The sequence below is a fragment of the Phacochoerus africanus genome, chromosome 2, assembly GCF_016906955.1.
Source record: "Phacochoerus africanus isolate WHEZ1 chromosome 2, ROS_Pafr_v1, whole genome shotgun sequence".
NCBI classification, from domain to species: domain Eukaryota; kingdom Metazoa; phylum Chordata; class Mammalia; order Artiodactyla; family Suidae; genus Phacochoerus; species Phacochoerus africanus.
Window position 1 is genome coordinate 253,242,715 of NC_062545.1, and position 17,873 is coordinate 253,260,587.

The 17,873-nt window shown below is 43.7% G+C and overlaps 1 protein-coding gene and 1 long non-coding RNA gene across 3 annotated transcripts in view; one reads left to right on the forward strand and one right to left on the reverse strand.

Moving 5' to 3' along the window:
• Window positions 1-10,246, forward strand: part of LOC125120234 (uncharacterized) — a 55,197-nt gene extending 44,951 nt beyond the window's left edge. For both annotated transcript variants that reach the window (XR_007133288.1, XR_007133289.1), the window contains exons 2-3: window positions 7,805-7,945; window positions 10,177-10,246. This is a non-coding gene — a long non-coding RNA (uncharacterized LOC125120234). The remainder of the gene's footprint in view (window positions 1-7,804; window positions 7,946-10,176) is intronic.
• TXN (thioredoxin) lies at window positions 2,063-15,072 on the reverse strand. Its single transcript, XM_047768129.1, has 5 exons — window positions 14,915-15,072; window positions 10,241-10,345; window positions 9,984-10,043; window positions 2,884-2,949; window positions 2,063-2,322 (listed from the first exon to the last, which is right to left on the reverse strand). The coding sequence occupies exons 1-5, from the start codon at window positions 14,936-14,938 to the stop codon at window positions 2,260-2,262; spliced, it is 318 nt and encodes a 105-aa protein (XP_047624085.1). The 5' UTR covers window positions 14,939-15,072; the 3' UTR covers window positions 2,063-2,259.
• Between the last annotated feature and the right edge of the window lie 2,801 nt (window positions 15,073-17,873).

Sequence of the window (17,873 nt, forward strand, 5' to 3'; positions counted from 1 at the left end):
TAATTCTGTACCAATCATCTTTGGACATATTTCTTCACAATTGATACTTCCTTTAGGATGGTATGAAGTGATTTTGGGTCAACTCTTCAGTTATCACTAATCTTGCTTCTATCCCTATCCTTCCATAAGAATTGTCACACGCTCCATTTTGTTTTCCTGTCATCTTGGTCTCATAACAGCATTTGATAATTGACATACCTTCCTTTTTGAAACGTCCTTTTCGCTTTTGGGATAAAACCCTCTTTTGGTTTTCATCCTTCTTCTCTGGCTTCCTTTACATCTCCTTTATTGGTTCCCATTTTCCTTGGTCTCTAAATGTTGGGCACTCATCAGGGTATCTTGGGCCCTCTTTGCTCTGGATTCTCTTCCTGGGTGATCTCACACAGCCCTGTTCTTAAGAACCGTCTATATTGCAGGCTTTCATCCTATTCCATTCTACACTAGAACCCATCTGCATGACATCATTCATCTTAAATGTACACCACCAACATGTGTCTTTATATGTCCGGAGAGAACCTGACCCACTTCCTCTAATCCTTACCCCATTACATGGCACCCCAACTACCTAGCTGCTCAAACCAAAACCCTGGTACCTGCTCTAGAAGAGGAATTCTACTAGCTACTTCCAGAAACCTTTGGATTGTCTTTACTTGGATGTTAAAAAGTCAACAGTTTATTCCCTTTCTACCACCTCTCTGCCATCCCCCAATTCCAGTTGTCATCATCTCTGGCCTCGGTAAATGTCAGAGCCTAACTTGTTTTCCAGTTTCTCACCTCCCTCTCCAAACCATTTTCCAGAGAGCTGCCAAAACAAGCTCTTAACATCCAAGCACATTACTTCTGGCTTACCCTTCAATGGCTTCCCTTTGCACTTACAACAAGGAAGGCTTTGGATGACTGGGTGCTGCCCACTATCTGGCTCTATTTCATGCTTTGCTTGATGGGTCTATAATGTACCAAGTTCTTTCAGGACTTCACCTTGTTGCATGTTCTTCTCTCTGCTGGAAAGAGTCCCTGGCTCTTTTCTGGTCTTTTTTTTTTTTTCCCTTAATCATCAGATCTTAGCTTAGTCACCTCACAGAATCACTCCTTCCCAAGCAGGTTTCCCTGTAATTCTCAATTACTGTGCCTATTTGTTTGTTTCTGGCATCAAAGGATGTACTGCAATCTAAACATTATTTTGCCTGCCTCTCCAGAATGTTGGTTCTATGAGAAAGGTGTACACAGTTGTTTCCCTAGCCTAGCAGGGTGCTTGCCATGTAATAGACATTCAATTATTTGGAGAATTTATCAGCATCCTGATTTTAGATGTGGAAAGAAACCCAGGTAAGGGCCCATCATTTTACTAGTTATTTGGATTGTTCCACTGAGAGGCAGTGTAGTGGTTCAGAATATGTACTTGGGCTCTAGACCCCTTGGTTCAAATCTCAGATCCTCCACTGACAAGTGTGACAAGAAGTCCCTAACCTCCCTGCCTATTTGCTCACTGGGATTATGGTACTCACTTCATAGGACTGTCAAGATTAAATAAGGATATTGATGGGCATATGATTAAATTCTATGATATTATAAAAGTTTAAAAGCTTTCTTCAAACATTCTTCCAGCTCTTTGCTGTGTCTAGAACACAAGGAAGAATGTGAAATAGACACTCTGAGAATCAGAGTTCCCATGGTAATACTTGTTGGAAGTCCCCTGTGAACCACCTATGGAGAATTCCTAATTGCAATAACAGGACTCTGTTACCATTAGCAAAACTGGCAGCTCACTATACCTTTGGGACAGGAGTCTCAAACTAAAACAATTCTTCATGGGTGGGTATCACTTTTGGTCATAAGGACCATTCAGAGAGCACAGATTTGCTTGCTAGAACAAAGGCAACCATTTTCTCTGTTCATATGGGTCCAAAAAATAACAGAATTTTAACATACTGCTCTATCACCTGTGTATTGCCCCAACAAGATTTTTCTAGAAATATACTACAAATCGTAAAGGAATCAGTGTCCTACAAGGTTACTAAAAAGTGACCAAAAATATATGAAAATAATTAGGACATTAAAAATATCAAATGATCAGTTTTCATTTATTTAAAACTATTCAAAGATACCAGGAGGTTTTAAAAAGGGTAGAGTTACTATTTTATTATCACTTATCAGATGGTGGTTGGGTATATAGTCTTCATACTTGATCTTTCCTTTTTGTAAATAAAAAATTACAAGTTTTAAACAGCCAATGGCTGGTCATGTCTTCAGAAAACATGATTAGATTAATTCATTAATGGTGGCTTCAAGTTTTTCCTTGTTAGCTCCAGAAAATTCACCCACCTGTTGAGAATATTGAATTGCCATTAGATACAGCATTGCACCCCTATTCTGTTTATCAGGGGGAAAAATAGCCTCAAAAAGTCAAAAACAAACATAAGATTTTTTACACAAACACTTTTTTTTTGGTATTTTTAGGGCCATATCTGTAGCATGTGGACGTTCCCAGGCTAGGGGTCTGGGATGTGAGCTGTGTCTGTGACCTACACCACAGCTCATGGCAACACTGGATCATTTAACCCACTGAGCGAGGCCAGGGATCAAACCTGCATCCTCACAGATGCTAGTAAGATTTGTTTCCACTGAGCCATGATGGGAACTCCACAAATACCTCTTAAAGATAAATACACTTTGATACAAAGCACAATCACAGGTATTTAGTGACTAGCTTTAACAGAGATCAGTTATTAATGATCAGTTATCAGGGAGATGTCACTTAATGAAGGCCGTATGTAAATATTCTTAAAAAGAGGAAGTGGGTACGTGCTTCCCAATGTAAAGGGTAAGTCGCTTCCGTTTCTTCCTTTATACACCACACTCTCCTTCAAGGGCAGATGTACCTACCTTCTGTCCCTTTTTAAAAAACTGGAAGGTTGGCATGCATTTGACTTCACACTCTGAAGCAACATCCTGGGGGGAAGAGAAATGTACAAAAAGAGGATTAAAAACAAGAGTTAGCCCTGAGTTCTGATCTAAAACCTGATTGTTTTTTCTTGTTAGGCACCCACAACTCAGCATTAGGCCTTTTTCAAAAAGCATATTAAAATTGATATGATAATATGGCAGCGCAAAAGCCAAACTGGTGATATTCTCAATTAAAATTCTCACTAATACATACTCTCATTTGAGAGATACTAGCATCAGATACTGTACAATGACCCAAGTTATTTAATCCAATTACTCCCAGTTTTATTGGAGTGGGGTACACAGATGATCATAAAGGCTAAAGTTACTCATTTACAAAGGAACTGTTCAAAAGTAAAGCCATGGTAATCTAAAGGGACAGCTCCACACTCAGTTTTCTGCTTTTATTTATTTATTTTTTTTAGCAACACCTCACTCTCAAATACCTAGTTTTGGGGGAAATAAATGCCATGAAAAATGTTTTTGGCTTGGACAAGAGTATCAGGTGAAGAGGTCCATTAGGGGACTGACTATGTCAGTTTGGCACTCAAAGAGGGTTGGGAGAGAAATGAAGAACCACACAGCCCTAAGCAGCAAAAGCTGTGAAGGACAACAACCAAGGAGGCAGAACTCCAAGAACCAGGTCACGGAAACTTTCACAGGAAAGGAAGCTCAGCTACACACACTGTGGCGACATCTGGTTTGGGATTTAGGAGTGAGGAGCACAGAAAGGAAAAAATGCACCAGGCTTTGGACTGAGCCACCAATTAATGGGAGCGCACCAGCCTAGCTTCACCTCTTCTTCTGAGACTGGAAGAAAAGCATGGCTTTGTCAACTGGCATGCATACGTTTGGGCAGGAAGGGCGGGAGGCCCTAGTGTTTAGGAGTTCTTACCAGATAACCTTTGCTTCTAATTTAAAAGCTGGACAAGGAAAAGCACAAGGGTAGTAAATGGCTGGAATAAAAAAAGGCTAGTACGTAATGATTCCCTCCTAGGCTCCAAGCACTGACACTGAACGCAAGAGTTATAAGGAAATTGCCCAGAACTTGTGCTAAGACCATCTATCATCTTAATTGCACCAAATGTACAACTCCAGTAATTCCCTTGCAGTGTGAGCATCCAGGATGGACAACAGGGTGGTGAGCTGACAGGAAGATAAGCTGCGCATGTCAAGGTTCTGGGCAAACAGTGGATGAGGAATCCAGAAACCAGAAGGTGACAAGTTGGAAGGGTAGAGAGGTTAGTTTAGCTAAAAGGTCAAAAACTGGTTGTCTAGGGGACTCAGTCGGGCCCAGATAGGTCAATTGGCTTATGTTAAGTGCTTAAAAAAAAAAAAAAAATCTTTGAATTGCTTGCCTGGCTGCAGATACCTCTTGGACTTGAGGATTTGGGAACACTGAGCTGACCCCTCCCAGCTCTGGGGGAGCAGCTGTTTATTGCAGTCCCTTCTCTTTCTTCCTGGCACTTGTAAGCTGCCAGCTGGATACTATCTCTCATGCAAGCAGTCAGCGGAAGCCTCAGAGGAGGAGGGTGTTGGTTTTGTTTTTACACCCACAGAGGAGAGGAAGGGCAGCGGTCTGTAAAGGGTGTGCCACCCTCTACCCTACTTCTAGTTACAGCTGCGTACAGGGTGCTCAACTGACCTGCAACAGAACCTACACACCGATCACAACTTCCAGAGGAAAAAGCAAAGTTTTAGGAGCAGAAAGAGGGTCCCAGTCAATGGAAATGAGAAAGTCCAATCACTGATGTGAGATGCCAGATACCTTATATATCCATCTAGCCAGAGCTCAGCATTCTTGCATTGCTACTACTGCTTAACTTAAAATTAGTCACTAAAAAAAGATAAATGCTCAGAGGTGGCATCAATGCAATCAATGAGAAAGATTCTCAAAGTGTTTTTAAAATCATGGTCCTATGTTTTATGTCTTAGAATTGCAGCTAAGTCTTTATATGGTAAATTTTTAGTTAAAGCATTACGAATTTCTCTTTCTGGGTGTGAAAGTGATCTTTAAAGGTGACACAGGATTCTTATCATAAAACTGGGGCTTTAGGTTGTCTGCAGCTTATGCACATACTTGTGAATAAATTTAGGCTTGTCTCAAGGCAAAAAAAAACAAAAACAAAAACCCTTAAAATGGAATTGCTGAATTTAAGAAGATCATTGTCATTTTTAATTATTCAGATAAGTATAATCTACATTCATGGCAGAAAAACTGGAAGAGGGAAGCCATTCTCTCTACTTGCTGCTATAAACATGTATTATTTATGCACCTAAATCCATACAGTGTATATAGCATGGGCTTTATAGTGTACATGTGATGGACTTTTCCCCCATGAAAATGTATGCAATCTTTTTTTATAGTCTGAAAGCTATACGGATATATCATTTAACTCCTTTGCTGGCCAATATATAAAACTCTGATTTTTGCCTAATGTAAACACTTTCAACTTCATATATAAGCATCTCCACACTCTGGTTCAATCCCCATCCCCGAAAGCACTGCAAAGAGAAAAGAAAATATTCATTTTAAAGGCTCTAGATACACATAATGATACTTTGTCCTTTGAATGTGTCAATTTATCAGTGTATCATGATTTTGGACACAGAGTGTAAAACTTTTCATGTAATCAGATCCACGAGCCCTTCCATATTCACTGGAAGCATGGGCTTACATGGATTTAGAAATGGACTCCAGTTCTGCAAGTGAACTGTTCGGGCCCATTTCCTGAGTGGTCACTAAGAAAAGGAGTTAATCAAATTCTTAAGAATATAAGAAACAGGGTAGTTAATGTGCTGCACAAAATGTATTTTACATGTTCAGTATTTTCTAGAATTATGTTTGGTTTTCTCCTAGGTTATACTTGGGGATAAAGAACGAAGTAGAGATGCAACATCTTAACCCTGAATGGTTAACCACTAAATACATGGTTAAAAAGATTTGAGTCTACTTTTTTGGACTTTCTAGTCCTGTCCATAATCTACATGCCTGATTGTTTAACTGGTGCTGTTAATCTACTCTATAGGGCTTGTCCTTTTCCATCCCCTAAAGACTCCCTTTTCCAACCAGTTTTTTCTTTTTCTTTTTCTTTTTTTGTCTTTTTCTAGGGCTGCACCTGCGGCACATGGAGGTTCCCAGGCTAGGGCTCTAATTGGAGCTGTAGCCACTGGCCTACGCCACAGCAACGCAGGATCGGAGCTGAGACTGAGACCTGCCCCACAGCTCCTGGCAACGCCAGATCCTTAACCCACTGAACGAGGCCGGGGATCGAACGGGCAACCTCACGGTTCTTAGTTGGATTTGTTAACCACTGCGCCACAAGGGGAACTCCTCCAATTAGTTTTTTAAAAATAACTTTCCAGGATTTTCTTGACCACATTATTTCAGAACGTCATGATAGATTTCCCAAAAATGCTGGATTAGATCGAGGTAAACTTAAGACAAATGCGAGTATTGATAGTATATGAGTCAACATTCAGGAACACAGTATACTCATCTGGTAACATCTTTTACGGACCCCAGTAAAAGTTTAGTAGTTTTTTTTGGTCGTTTTAGGGCCACACCCTCGGCATATGGAGGTTCCTAGGCTAGGGGTCAAATCAGAGCTGTAGCCACTGGCCTATGCCACAGCAAGGCAGGATCCTTGACCCCCTGAGCATGGCAAGGGATTGAACCTGCGTTCTCGTGGATACTAGTCAGATTCATTTCTGCTGAGCCACGATAGGAACTCCAGATTTAGTAGTTCTATAACTAATACTTGGTCTCTATTGCCTTAAGTTAATGTTTTATCTTTTTTTCTTGTTTTCTATTACTTGTTCTATGGGCCAATTTGCCTGTTCCTGTAGTGATCTGAAAGGTATACACAATTAAAAATTTCTAAGTCCATTACCTTTGAGGCTTTAAGACTTTTTTTTTTTTTAGTAGAATTGATTTACAGTGTTGTGTCATTAAGACACATACTTGATCCTAAGTTTATCACTTCCTTCATTTTAAAAACAGAAAGCTAGTCACTCCCTAACGACAGCTCTACTTCCTGCCTCTTTTAAACAATCTGGAATTTTAAGAATTACATAGTAAAACTCACTTTTGGGGGGTGGGGTGTACAATTTCTGTGAGTTCTGACAAGTGCATAGTCATATAAGCACAGCCATGATCAGGATACAGAACTCTTTCCTCCCCCAAACTTCCTCCTTTGTGGTCAAACCCTCCCCCACCCCAGTCCCTGGGAGCTACTGACCTGTTCTCCATCCTTATGGTGTTGCCCAATCTCCCATTTTTATTAGCTTTTTATTAGAAAGTCTAACAGGCTAAGTTTTACCTTATTACATTTCCTTTCAGTGGATTCTAACTGAGCACTCCCTATAGCCAAAATAACTTCAACACCTTACTGCCTGTTCTTAACTCCTTCCTGGCTGTTCTAATCAAAATGGAAACACATGGCATTCTAAAAGGTTGCAAAACTAAGGGGGCCTAAGTTAACTTTGTTTCTTTTAACTACCCTTTAGAGTTGGGAGTAGAGCCTGGTGTTAAGGAAACAAGCTCAGTCTATCATTTTCAAGAGTAGGATCCACAAGTCTTTATGAATACAGAGCTGTTTCGTGTGTGTACCACACTCATGTCCACACCTCCTCAATGTCCATTTAAATCTATCACACTTAAAAGATAGTTTCTTCTGGCCTGAGTGTTTTACCCTGGGTCTGGAGTTCATAGATAAGAATTATGTACATAAAAACTTTAAATAAAAGGGATGTTTTTAGGACTGAATTTATTTTTAATGACATGACCTAATATTCAAAATAATGAGACTGATGTACTTTTTTTTTTTTTTTTTTAAATCCCTCGCCTGTATTCTTATAGTGCCAAAATGAGGGGATGGTTTTAATCTACAGAGTTCCAAAGCAACCAGAAGATCCTCTCAAGTCATCCAAAAAACAGCTCATTGAGGATGAAATGCTTTTGTTTCAATGACCTGCTCTGATAAGTCTGCTGAACGTCCAGGTGAGTAGGAGCTGGGAGCTTGCTGCTATGTGTACAGGGTGACCAAAAGGTTCCAGATTTAGTCCCATTTTTTATGCTGCAAAGGGCTATTTAGGTTGTGTAACACGTCATTAAAAGTATTCAAAGAAGAAAAAGGCTATGCTCAAAGTGAAAGACCCCCCCAACTTGTGAGAGGGTCACTTCACAGTCTACAGCCATCTAGACACTTTCAGGGTGACCAAGAGGATGCCAACCAGACCTAAAGGAGAAGCTGTCACTTAGATGTCTTGGCCTGTCCTGTGAATCTATTTCCCAAAGGTTTTGGATAGAGGCAGTTAGCATCCATCCTGGGCCCAGCATGGTACAGGAGCCAAATCCAGAGACTATGGCTCAATCCACCTTTGTTCCTCCTGTGCTGCAGTCCCATTATCTGTTCAGTGGGGTCCTTACACAACTGGTTCTCCTGGTTACCACCTGAGTGAAATGACACAGTGCAGGCAGAGGGCTCTGTGCACCATCTAGCAAAGGTTAGTACTTCCAGATAGCAAGTGGATACATTATTTTTTATCTCAGAGGGTTGGCACCAGCGTCTCTAATTCCTTCCAGGAGCCATCTCCACCTGGCTAAGGTGACTAGATAGAAAAAAATAAGACTCTAGGTTAGGTTAAAAGAAGGAGTAAGAGTTTGAAACACATGCTATCTACTCTTCAAATAAAACCCTGGGACACAAGAATAACTCCTTGACAATCACACAGATTTATTCATTCTACATCTACTACAGGCCAGGCAGGTGTGCTAGGTGAAGGAGAAACAAAGGTGATTGAGACAGGGTCCCTGATTCCCAAGAAACTGACAAACTAAAGGACAGCCACAGACATCATTAGCATAGCAGCTAAGCTCACTGTGTACTTAACACACGCCAGGCACTGCTCTGAGCACTTCACAGGTCTTAGCTCATGTGACCCTGACAACTGCCTTAGGATGCTGGATTAACACTGCCACTTTACGGAGAGTCACACTGAGGCACTCACTGAGAGGCTACCCTTCCCAAGGCCACACAGCTAGTAAGGGACGGAGCTGGGAAATGAAGCAGGCAGTCTAGAGCCACCATCCTCCCATTCCACAACCATCAATCCATGAAAAAGAGGGGCAGAGGACACCAGGGGACATGGAGGAAGGAAATTAACCTCGGAGAATTCCTGGAGAAGATGTGACGCTTATGAATAGGAGGTCAACCAGCAGACAATAAGGATGAAAAATGTGCTGGGAATAAGCAATTTGGTATTGGGAGGTGCTCACAGGCTTAGAAACCACACACCTGGTTTTACAGACCTTTGCTCAGTGAATAAGCAACCTTACAAGGTTGGTGGAGCAGGTATTAAGAGCAGGTCCTAGACAGAAGAACCCCAGGGCTCAAGGGAGAGGAGAATGAGCCTAAAATAGAAGTCACGGGGCCAGGACTGGAACTCAGGTCTAACACCTTTGTTGCCATTTCATACCCTAACCCCTCCCGCCCTGCTGGGGCTAAGTGAACCTGCCTGCACATATTTATATCCTGGCTACTTGCTAACTGTAACTCCATGCCCAACTTCTCTGTGTTTTCTCACCTGAAAAACAGGCATGATGACAGAACCAAGCATTAAATAAATCCATACTTGTAAGGCACATAGAACACTGTGTCTGGCACAAAGTGCTAAACAAACATTTGTTAAATTAACCTTAGAAAATTCCCCCAAATTCTTCTCTCAGCACTCTATCAGGCACCTTGGTGCTTGCTCTCTTGTTGAGCACCTCAGAATGATAGGCAGAAGGCTAGTCACCTCTCTTTCTAAAAGCCCACATAAAAGACAGGTAACAGAAGCCTCAACCATTGCATTTAAGGATGGGATGTACGTAGCTCCTGACATACAGGATTAAGCTCATAACTGGCATAGTTCTGAAATAAACTAGCTAGGGTTGTAGCTCTAGTATTTTTCTTACGAGAACAAGCAATGTGTAATTCAGAGAAAAAGACCAATGCAAAAAAGCTCAGCATTTTTTCACATGTCCAACCACGTACCTGACAGTCATCCACATCTACTTCAAGGAACACGACATTGGAATACTTTTCAGAGAGAGACTGGAAAATTTAAAATAAAATTTAAATTCAATGAGCTGCATGTGTCAAACCTAAATTGTTATGCTATGACTTTTAAACCAAAGACCCACCGACAGCAAATCAATACTTCTTTAACTGTTCTTCTTTTTCCTAGCTTTGTGACCACCAACCCAACCACACAAATGGCTTCACAAAAGCAGAAGGTGGTTAATACTTACATGGAAGAAAGGCTTGATCATTTTGCAAGGCCCACACCACGTGGCTGAGAAATCGACCACGACGAGTTTCTCTCCTGCACTGTTCAAGGCTTCCTGAAAAGCGTACTAAGAAGGGAAAGGAGAAAAAAGCATGTGTTAAATTTATTTCCAAAAGCCCTGATAAAATGTGACACAACACACAATTTGGAGGTCCTGCTTTCAGAGCTTATTTTTTAATTAAAAAGTGATAACAAAGAAAATAAACTGTTTTGAAAAAATCCTAAAAGGTGTGATGTTACTTGGTAAGATGAAACAAGTGTATCACTATTCATGTCTTCATAAATATAAAATAATTGGTTAATCCACATCCAAACTGGCAAACAAAAGGAAAGACATTTGCATTAAAAATGTCTCCCCATCAAGTATGTCAGAGAAAGACAAATACTGTCTGAAAGCACTGATATGTGGCATCTAATAAAAGTGATACCAAAGAACTTATTCACAAAACAGACAGACTTAAAGATTTCGAGACCAAACTTATGGTTGGCAAAGGGGAAACGGTGTGGGGAGGGATACATTAAGAGGTTGGGACTGGCACACACACACTACTATACACAAAATCGACAAGTAACAAGGACCTCTGTATAGCACAGGGAAATTTATTCAATACTCTGAGGTAGCCTATATGGGAAAAGAATCTAAAAGAGGATGGAGAGATATGTATATGTAGAACTGATTCACTTTGCTGTACACCTGAAACAAACAACATTGTTAAGTCAACTATACTCCAATAAAATTTGTATTAAAACAAGAACTAAAGCATACAATTAAAGAGTCTTAGGGGGACACTAGACTGACTGTGATGGGTAGAGAGTATATGGTACATAACACAGCCATACAATATAATACAAATGAGACCTAACACTTCTAAACAGAAAAATATTAGCCTCTAAAACAAGTTAAATAAAAAGTTTCCACATCCAATCTAGGTATAGGGTAGATATTAGACACTGAGTAAATGCTCTTTGATACAAGGGGGTCACACTTGAGAAGGCCAAATCCTAACCACCAGGCCATTTCAATTGAATAAGTCACAAAGGCACCGAATTTTGCAACATTTTAAAAACGAACACTTTCTGCTTAATACTGTGTATGGCAGAACACCCAAAAGTTCGAAAAAAGGAAAAAAAAATCAAGTAAAATAATCTCCAAACCCCTTACACTCAATCATTTTTGACATCAAACACAGGTCCTGGTACTCTTTTTAACGGAGTTTCTGGAATTGAGATCTTACTCTTCATCTATGTTGATTCCTGCCTTCACTGTTGACCAAATGAAAAAGTTTCAGTTCTTCACGAAGGGAATTTTCTTTAGTTACTTTCATAAGCAAAGCATGTTGAAGAAAATTCCACCAGCAGAAGGTGGAACCAACCTCCCTGAATAATTTACCAATGGTCTTGATACTGTAACCCTAGCAACCTAACCTTCTAGTTAACAAGGGACTCAATTTTAACCACAATTAGTCAGCTGGTGCTGACCAAAACTAAGGCCATAAAGAGAAATCAAAACACAAACATCTATCTCTGAATTCTTGGTTTTCTTCAAGGGGAAAAATAAAATGCCAGTCACATTGGTTTTATTAGCTCCCCCTCCCACCTCCTCTCAAAGCTGAGAGTCAGATCAGATCTGGTCCAGTTAAAAACAAAACAAAACACCAAAAGCCCCCAAAAACCTTAAGTGAATTCCTCTGAAGTTACTTCTCTAGATTTCTAATCCCTACCTTACTTTTTTGGGGGAAGCAATTCACAAATGGTGTTCCCTAGAATAGAAGGTCATGACTTCTGTATCCTTCTTAGTTATGCAGGTACTAACCTGCATAAAACACAGCACACCTTTGGGTGTGGTGAGGTGTGTGGGTGTGGTAGAGGGGCACACAGAGTGTAAGAAGTAGAGAAATTATTTTTCCAAACCATCAATTTTTGCCAGATGAATTTCCTTCAAAGCCTTCCTTAATGTGATTTTTTTTTTGGGGGGGGGGTGTCAAACCAGCCATTCTTTACTGAAAGATACAAGTAAGACAGGAAAATAAGGAATGATGATGTCTGGTCAGATGAATCCATGGTTTTGTCAACATGGTTGGCCTTCAGTCAATGCTGGTAAGGTTACTTTCAACCTAGAGTATCTTTCAGCAGTTAACTTTTGGCTTCACTGAACATGAGCCACCAAGCCAGGTATACGTAAGACTCCATGACAAATTCTATTCTCCAGATACTTAAGTTTGCCTAAAACAGCTATCAATTTGAAGAAATATTATCTTAGTAAGTGGCAAACCACAATTACTAGCTTCCAGAAATGACCAGTGAGGATTGATAAAGGTGCCCATCACTGACAAATATCGTGAAAATAAAACAACCAATCTGGGGCGTAAATAACAACAGAGTTTAGCATCTCTTTTCCCAAACACACCTATTCCAAAGGTAATCAACAAGCATGAGAGTGGTTTGTAAAGCATTTAGCAAAGTGCCTGGTGTAGAAGTTAGGAGCTGCATAAATGGCAGCAGCCATTCTTAAAACTGTTGATTGTTTCTCACATTTACAGTCCATTATCCCACCTGTATCCGAAACAAATCCCAGGGGCTCAAAATTACCCAAACCCCAAAAAGAGCTGTCTTGGATGGATGGCCAATGGCACCAACTTTGTCCACCAGGATGCAACTTTAACATGCATTCAACATTTACAAGAAACATTCAAATTAGCTTAACTTTTGATTGATTCTGGATTGCGGGTCTGAAAATCAACTGATTCCTTTGGCTCTTCTGAGTAATGAATTTCCTGTCACCCTGTACCTCTTGTCACTGATCAGAGGAGGAGGGGGCCATAACTATGACAACTCAAATAGCGAGAAAGTGTGTGCCAGGAACCTATCAATTTTCTGTGTGTAGTGTATGGATTCTGAGACAACTAATACAGACCAAAGATCTCATTCCTTTAGTGGGTTCTCAGGTTCTAATGATGAGGTGGCCAGACTCTGCAAAAGACCACTTCCAACACACCCATAGATTGTTATTTGTTACTCAGTAGATACTGAATAAAAGTATGTGGTTTAAAAAACAAAAACAACCCCCCCCAAACACCTCAATTATCTCCCTTTTCAACCAACGAGAAGGGTGTGAATAAACCTTAAAAGGTTCACATCACTTGACCCAACCACTGCACTCAAGACCCTAAACTGAGGAAACAGCCTGAATTCCATTACCCAGAGTTATGAACAAAAACATTCACAGAAACATGGAAAACTGCCTAAATGCCCAACAATGTGTTCAGTTACTGAAATGATTACAAAAAGCTTCTAATTACATGGAAAGTGTTCAGGCTAAATTAGACCACAAATACACATCTCAGAAATAAAAATAATTGCAATTATTTTGTGGCTGCTTCTAGGAAATAGATCTCTCGCTTCCCACATTTCTACAGTATTTTCACGTTTTCTGGTTGTAAAAGGTACAAAAAAATAAGGAATCATTAACAGAGAAACTTCCATTTCCGAAGTCAACTCCAGCATCTAACAGGTCGAAGCACTCCAGGCGGGGCCTTTCCTCTGCTTTACCCAGATAGGGGGTATCCAGAGGAAACGGTCTTGTGCCACAGTTGGCGCAACACCAATTTTCTCACACTCACTTTTCTGACTCTGCATTTAACATCCATTTCTTGAGGGGCTGCAGTACACCAGACCCGGTGTTAGGCTGAGTTTTCCCAGGAGGGCATTAAGTTTGCAGTAACTCTCGAAATGGAACACTTTTTGTCTTGGGCAGCAGTCCTAAAAGGACAGAACCATGCCAGGAGCACAGAGCCGGGCGCGGCCGCTCCCAGGGGACTCCTGGCTCCAGCGAAACCCACCGATCGTGGGTGAATCACAGATGGGTAGGGCAGCGGAGGCCCCTGGGCCCGGCCTTGGGGACTGAGTCATTCCAAAGCCTGCGCTGCCGGAAACACGCCCGGAACCGCAGGAGGAGGAGTCCTGAGGGAGCGACCTGGACTTCACTTCCTAGCGGCTACCTGGGCCCCTAGGGCCTGACTCGTAACACGCGAAGGGGGTGGGGAGGGGCCTCCTGCTGGGAGCGGCACCCTCGGCACGGATGCAGAACGCATCATCTCTGCAGTCAGGCAGTGATGGGGAAGGCCGAGGGTCTCTGGCCTAGATCCACTCCCCAGGGAGGGAGGGCACGCCACCCAGCGCGGGTGGATCACACCGCTCTCCCGGGAAGGAGTGGCGGCGGGCAAGCCCGGGCTTTCTCCAAGGAGCCCTCCATCTCCTAACCGGCCCGTGTCCGGGTAAAAATGGGGGCTAAGGGCAGACTCCCTCCCCTCTTCACCCAACTAGAATGTCCTGGCAGGGAGGTGGCGGAGGCGCAGTGGGGGGATTCCTGGGCGCTCCCCACGCGCTTGTATCCCCGGGGCACACTGGTCACGTGGGCTCCGCCCTCCAGGGCTCCCTGCCCCACTCCTCCCTTCCTCCGGGGCGTGCTCCACCGCCTCAGGCGCGCCCAGGCCCGGGCTTCCAGCAGCTCCAGGCCGAGAAGCAGCGTCCCCTACCCCCAGGGATGCGGAGGGCCGGCCTGCCCACCACCAGCCCACCACCTCCCCCAGCTGCGGGGGCTTGGCGTCACGCCTTGGCCTGCCCCGGGAGCTCATACCTTGCTCTCAATCTGCTTCACCATTTTGGCTGCTGGGGTCTGACGAACGACCTTACGGTAGAAGAGATGGAAGCGGATCCAAAGCGGTGGACGGAGCAGAGAGAGCGCGCAGCCCGCTTTCCCTTTATAGCAACGGGGGAGTGGGGGCGGGGCGGGCGGGCGCGCGCGGCGTGCGTGTGGCGGGGGCGCGCTCGCTTGGGCATCCTGCTCCCGCCAAGGCGCCGGGGTAGGCTCCGCCTCCCGGAGCCCTCGGAGAGGGGGCGGGACTGCGGTCGGGGGCGGAGCCGGGGAGGGGCGCGGGCGTCGGGCGGAGTTCCAGGGAGTCCTCCGCGCCCCTCAGCACCGCCCACCTGTACCTGCGTTGGAAGTGGAGATCCGCGGGGGCCGTGGAGCGACCTCAAGGGACCCTACAGTGAGAGGAGGCGGACGGCTACCTCCAGAATCACAGGGTTACCTGCGTAGGGGCCAGCGTGGTCATCATCCGACGCTCCCAGGCCCGTTCAGGATTCCTCAAAAGGGCCGCCAGACCGTCACACCCCCAGTTCTGAGAACCCCACAAGTGCTGAGTAACGATAAGCAGGAAGTCACTCTGCGTGTGCGCCCCCGCCTCGTTTTCCCTAATTTCCGCGATGGTTGTCGTCCCTCCTTCCCTCCTCTCAGTCCTTTCATTTTCACCGGTGAACCTGCTGCTTCGGCGTGACACAGCAGTTTAGTGCTGTAGTGACTGGCGGGGACTGGTTGGGCTCCTGTGGGTTGTAAGTGCGGTCAGAGGGACGCAGTTGTGACCCTGAGCAGGCCACCTTCCGGTGCCTCAGTTTTCCTTTCTGTCAAATGAGAATCACAATGGTCCCTAACTCCTGGCGGTAGTGTTTTGAGGATTAAATAAAGTGCTGGTAGAGTGGTTAGGGGGAGTGCTTGGCACCTGGTAAAAACTCAAAAAAAGTTATAATTAAAGCTGTTGTGAGTACTAATTAGTCTTGCTTGGTGTCGTGGGGTTGGGGGTGGGGATCATGCTTGGAGACTTTATTGTGGCACCGGTACACACACTTGTGTGTTTTTATTACCAGCTGTAGAGCCTGGAACAGAAAAGTGGGCTATTTGTGCTGATACAGACTGGGTTTGGCAGGACTGAGGATTGTGGAAGGTATGTTAGCAGGCATGGTGAAGCCAGGAGGGCCCGTCAGCAGCCGGAAGTGGGCAAGCTGTTGAGCTGGAGAGGGGAATGACAGCAAGAAGGCTGGAAAGGAGTGGGATTATGTTAGGAAAAGGAGGGTGGAGCCTGACTTTTCAGGTGGGGGCACTCTGGCTGCAGCTACATTTAGGTGTGATTGGCTGCCATGGTGAAACTGCTCCCTGGCTTCCCCCTCTCAGTCTTTGGCATCCTTCCCTCTGCTCTTTTGGACCTATTGTGCAAAGTTTCTAGAAAGTTGAGGGCCAGGGGTTAGGGTGTAGACAAGGCATACATTCTAAGGACAGTCCTAGGCAGAAGGAGGATGGGTTGGCCTGAATGCAGCAACCTTCTCTTAGAAAATAAGGACTAGCAGGACAGAGAAGAGGCATTATGGGTTATCAGGAGCCCAGTCTATGATCTGCTTTTCTACTGCTGTGTTTTCAGCCCAACTTACATCCCAGCTTCTAGGCCTACTGGTACCTTTACATGGGAGATGATAAATAATTGAGCTGTAGAAAGGAGAGGTACAGACCTCCATTGGCCATCCAAACCACGCTCAGCTGCCATCTCTTCCAGCATCTTCCAAATGTCCAGGACCAATATAGAGGCGGGTTATGAGGGATGCTCTGATTATAGGGAACAGGGAATTGGGAAGCTACCATTTGTATTAAGAGTCCAGATACTGCAATTAGATTCTCTGTCCTCATCCCCACTCTACCACTTAGTGGCTGGGTAACTCAAGTCTAAATAGACTTCCTGGGCCTCAATTTCCTCATGTATAAAATGGGAATAATAATGCCCCATGCTATTAGAAGGGTCAAGTGAACTAAAATATATGCAAAGTGCTTAGAATCATGCCTGGTACACAGTAAGTGATATATAAACTATGAATTACAGACTATTAATGGAATGGTGACACCCTTGTGGAATGATGGCAGAGGTGGACGGGGAGACTGTAAAACAGGTGTCAAGCCTAAGTGAATTAAGTTGTCATGAAATTCATAATAAACAGGGAGCTCTAATAACATGAATCTCAAAGGAAGAGGATTTTTTTCCCCCCTCAAAGAGTGGAAAAAAAAAAAAAGTGGGCTAGACTTGGCCCTACCCAAAGAGGACGGTCTACAGGGGCTTGGGAAACTCGACTCTGTAGGATTTCAGTTGTGGCAAGGAGGTACATTTTCTGGGGAAAGTGAGGTAAAGGGGAATTCTTGGGACAGCCCAGTGAGGGAGGATCCCTTTGTGCAGAAAGGAGGGGGTGAGAAGAGCTGAGAGAGGGTTGATAGAAAGGCTTTCATTTGAGAGTTTGGCTCTGTGTATTATTAGAACTCTCAGTGGCAGAGAGAAATTCCAGCTCAGACTGACTTAACCGAAAAGAATTAGCAACTAGGAACTCTAGGAGCCTAAGATGTCACAGGAGCTCCAGAACTATCCTTTCATTCTCAGTGGACTCTCCACCTACTTTAAGACTAGCCCCTCTAGGCTTAGGTCCCTATCATTTTATCCCCAAGGAAGAGCACTCCTCTCCCTGGTTACAGTCAGTGCCCTGGAGGCTGACGTTCACTGACTTGATCTGGGGGTGGGGGAGGGCATCAGCCTTGCTTGAACCATTTATTTCAACCAGGAGTAAGGAAAATCTAGGGTTTTTTCCAGAAAAAAGGGAGATGCATTTTGGACAGGCAAAAAATGGTATTTCTACATCATCAAGAGGAGGAGTAATGAGTAACTTGGGTGTTGAGCTAGCTTTAGGTTTCTGGGTCAGCTCAGTCTGAGGCTCCCTGGGGGAACTAG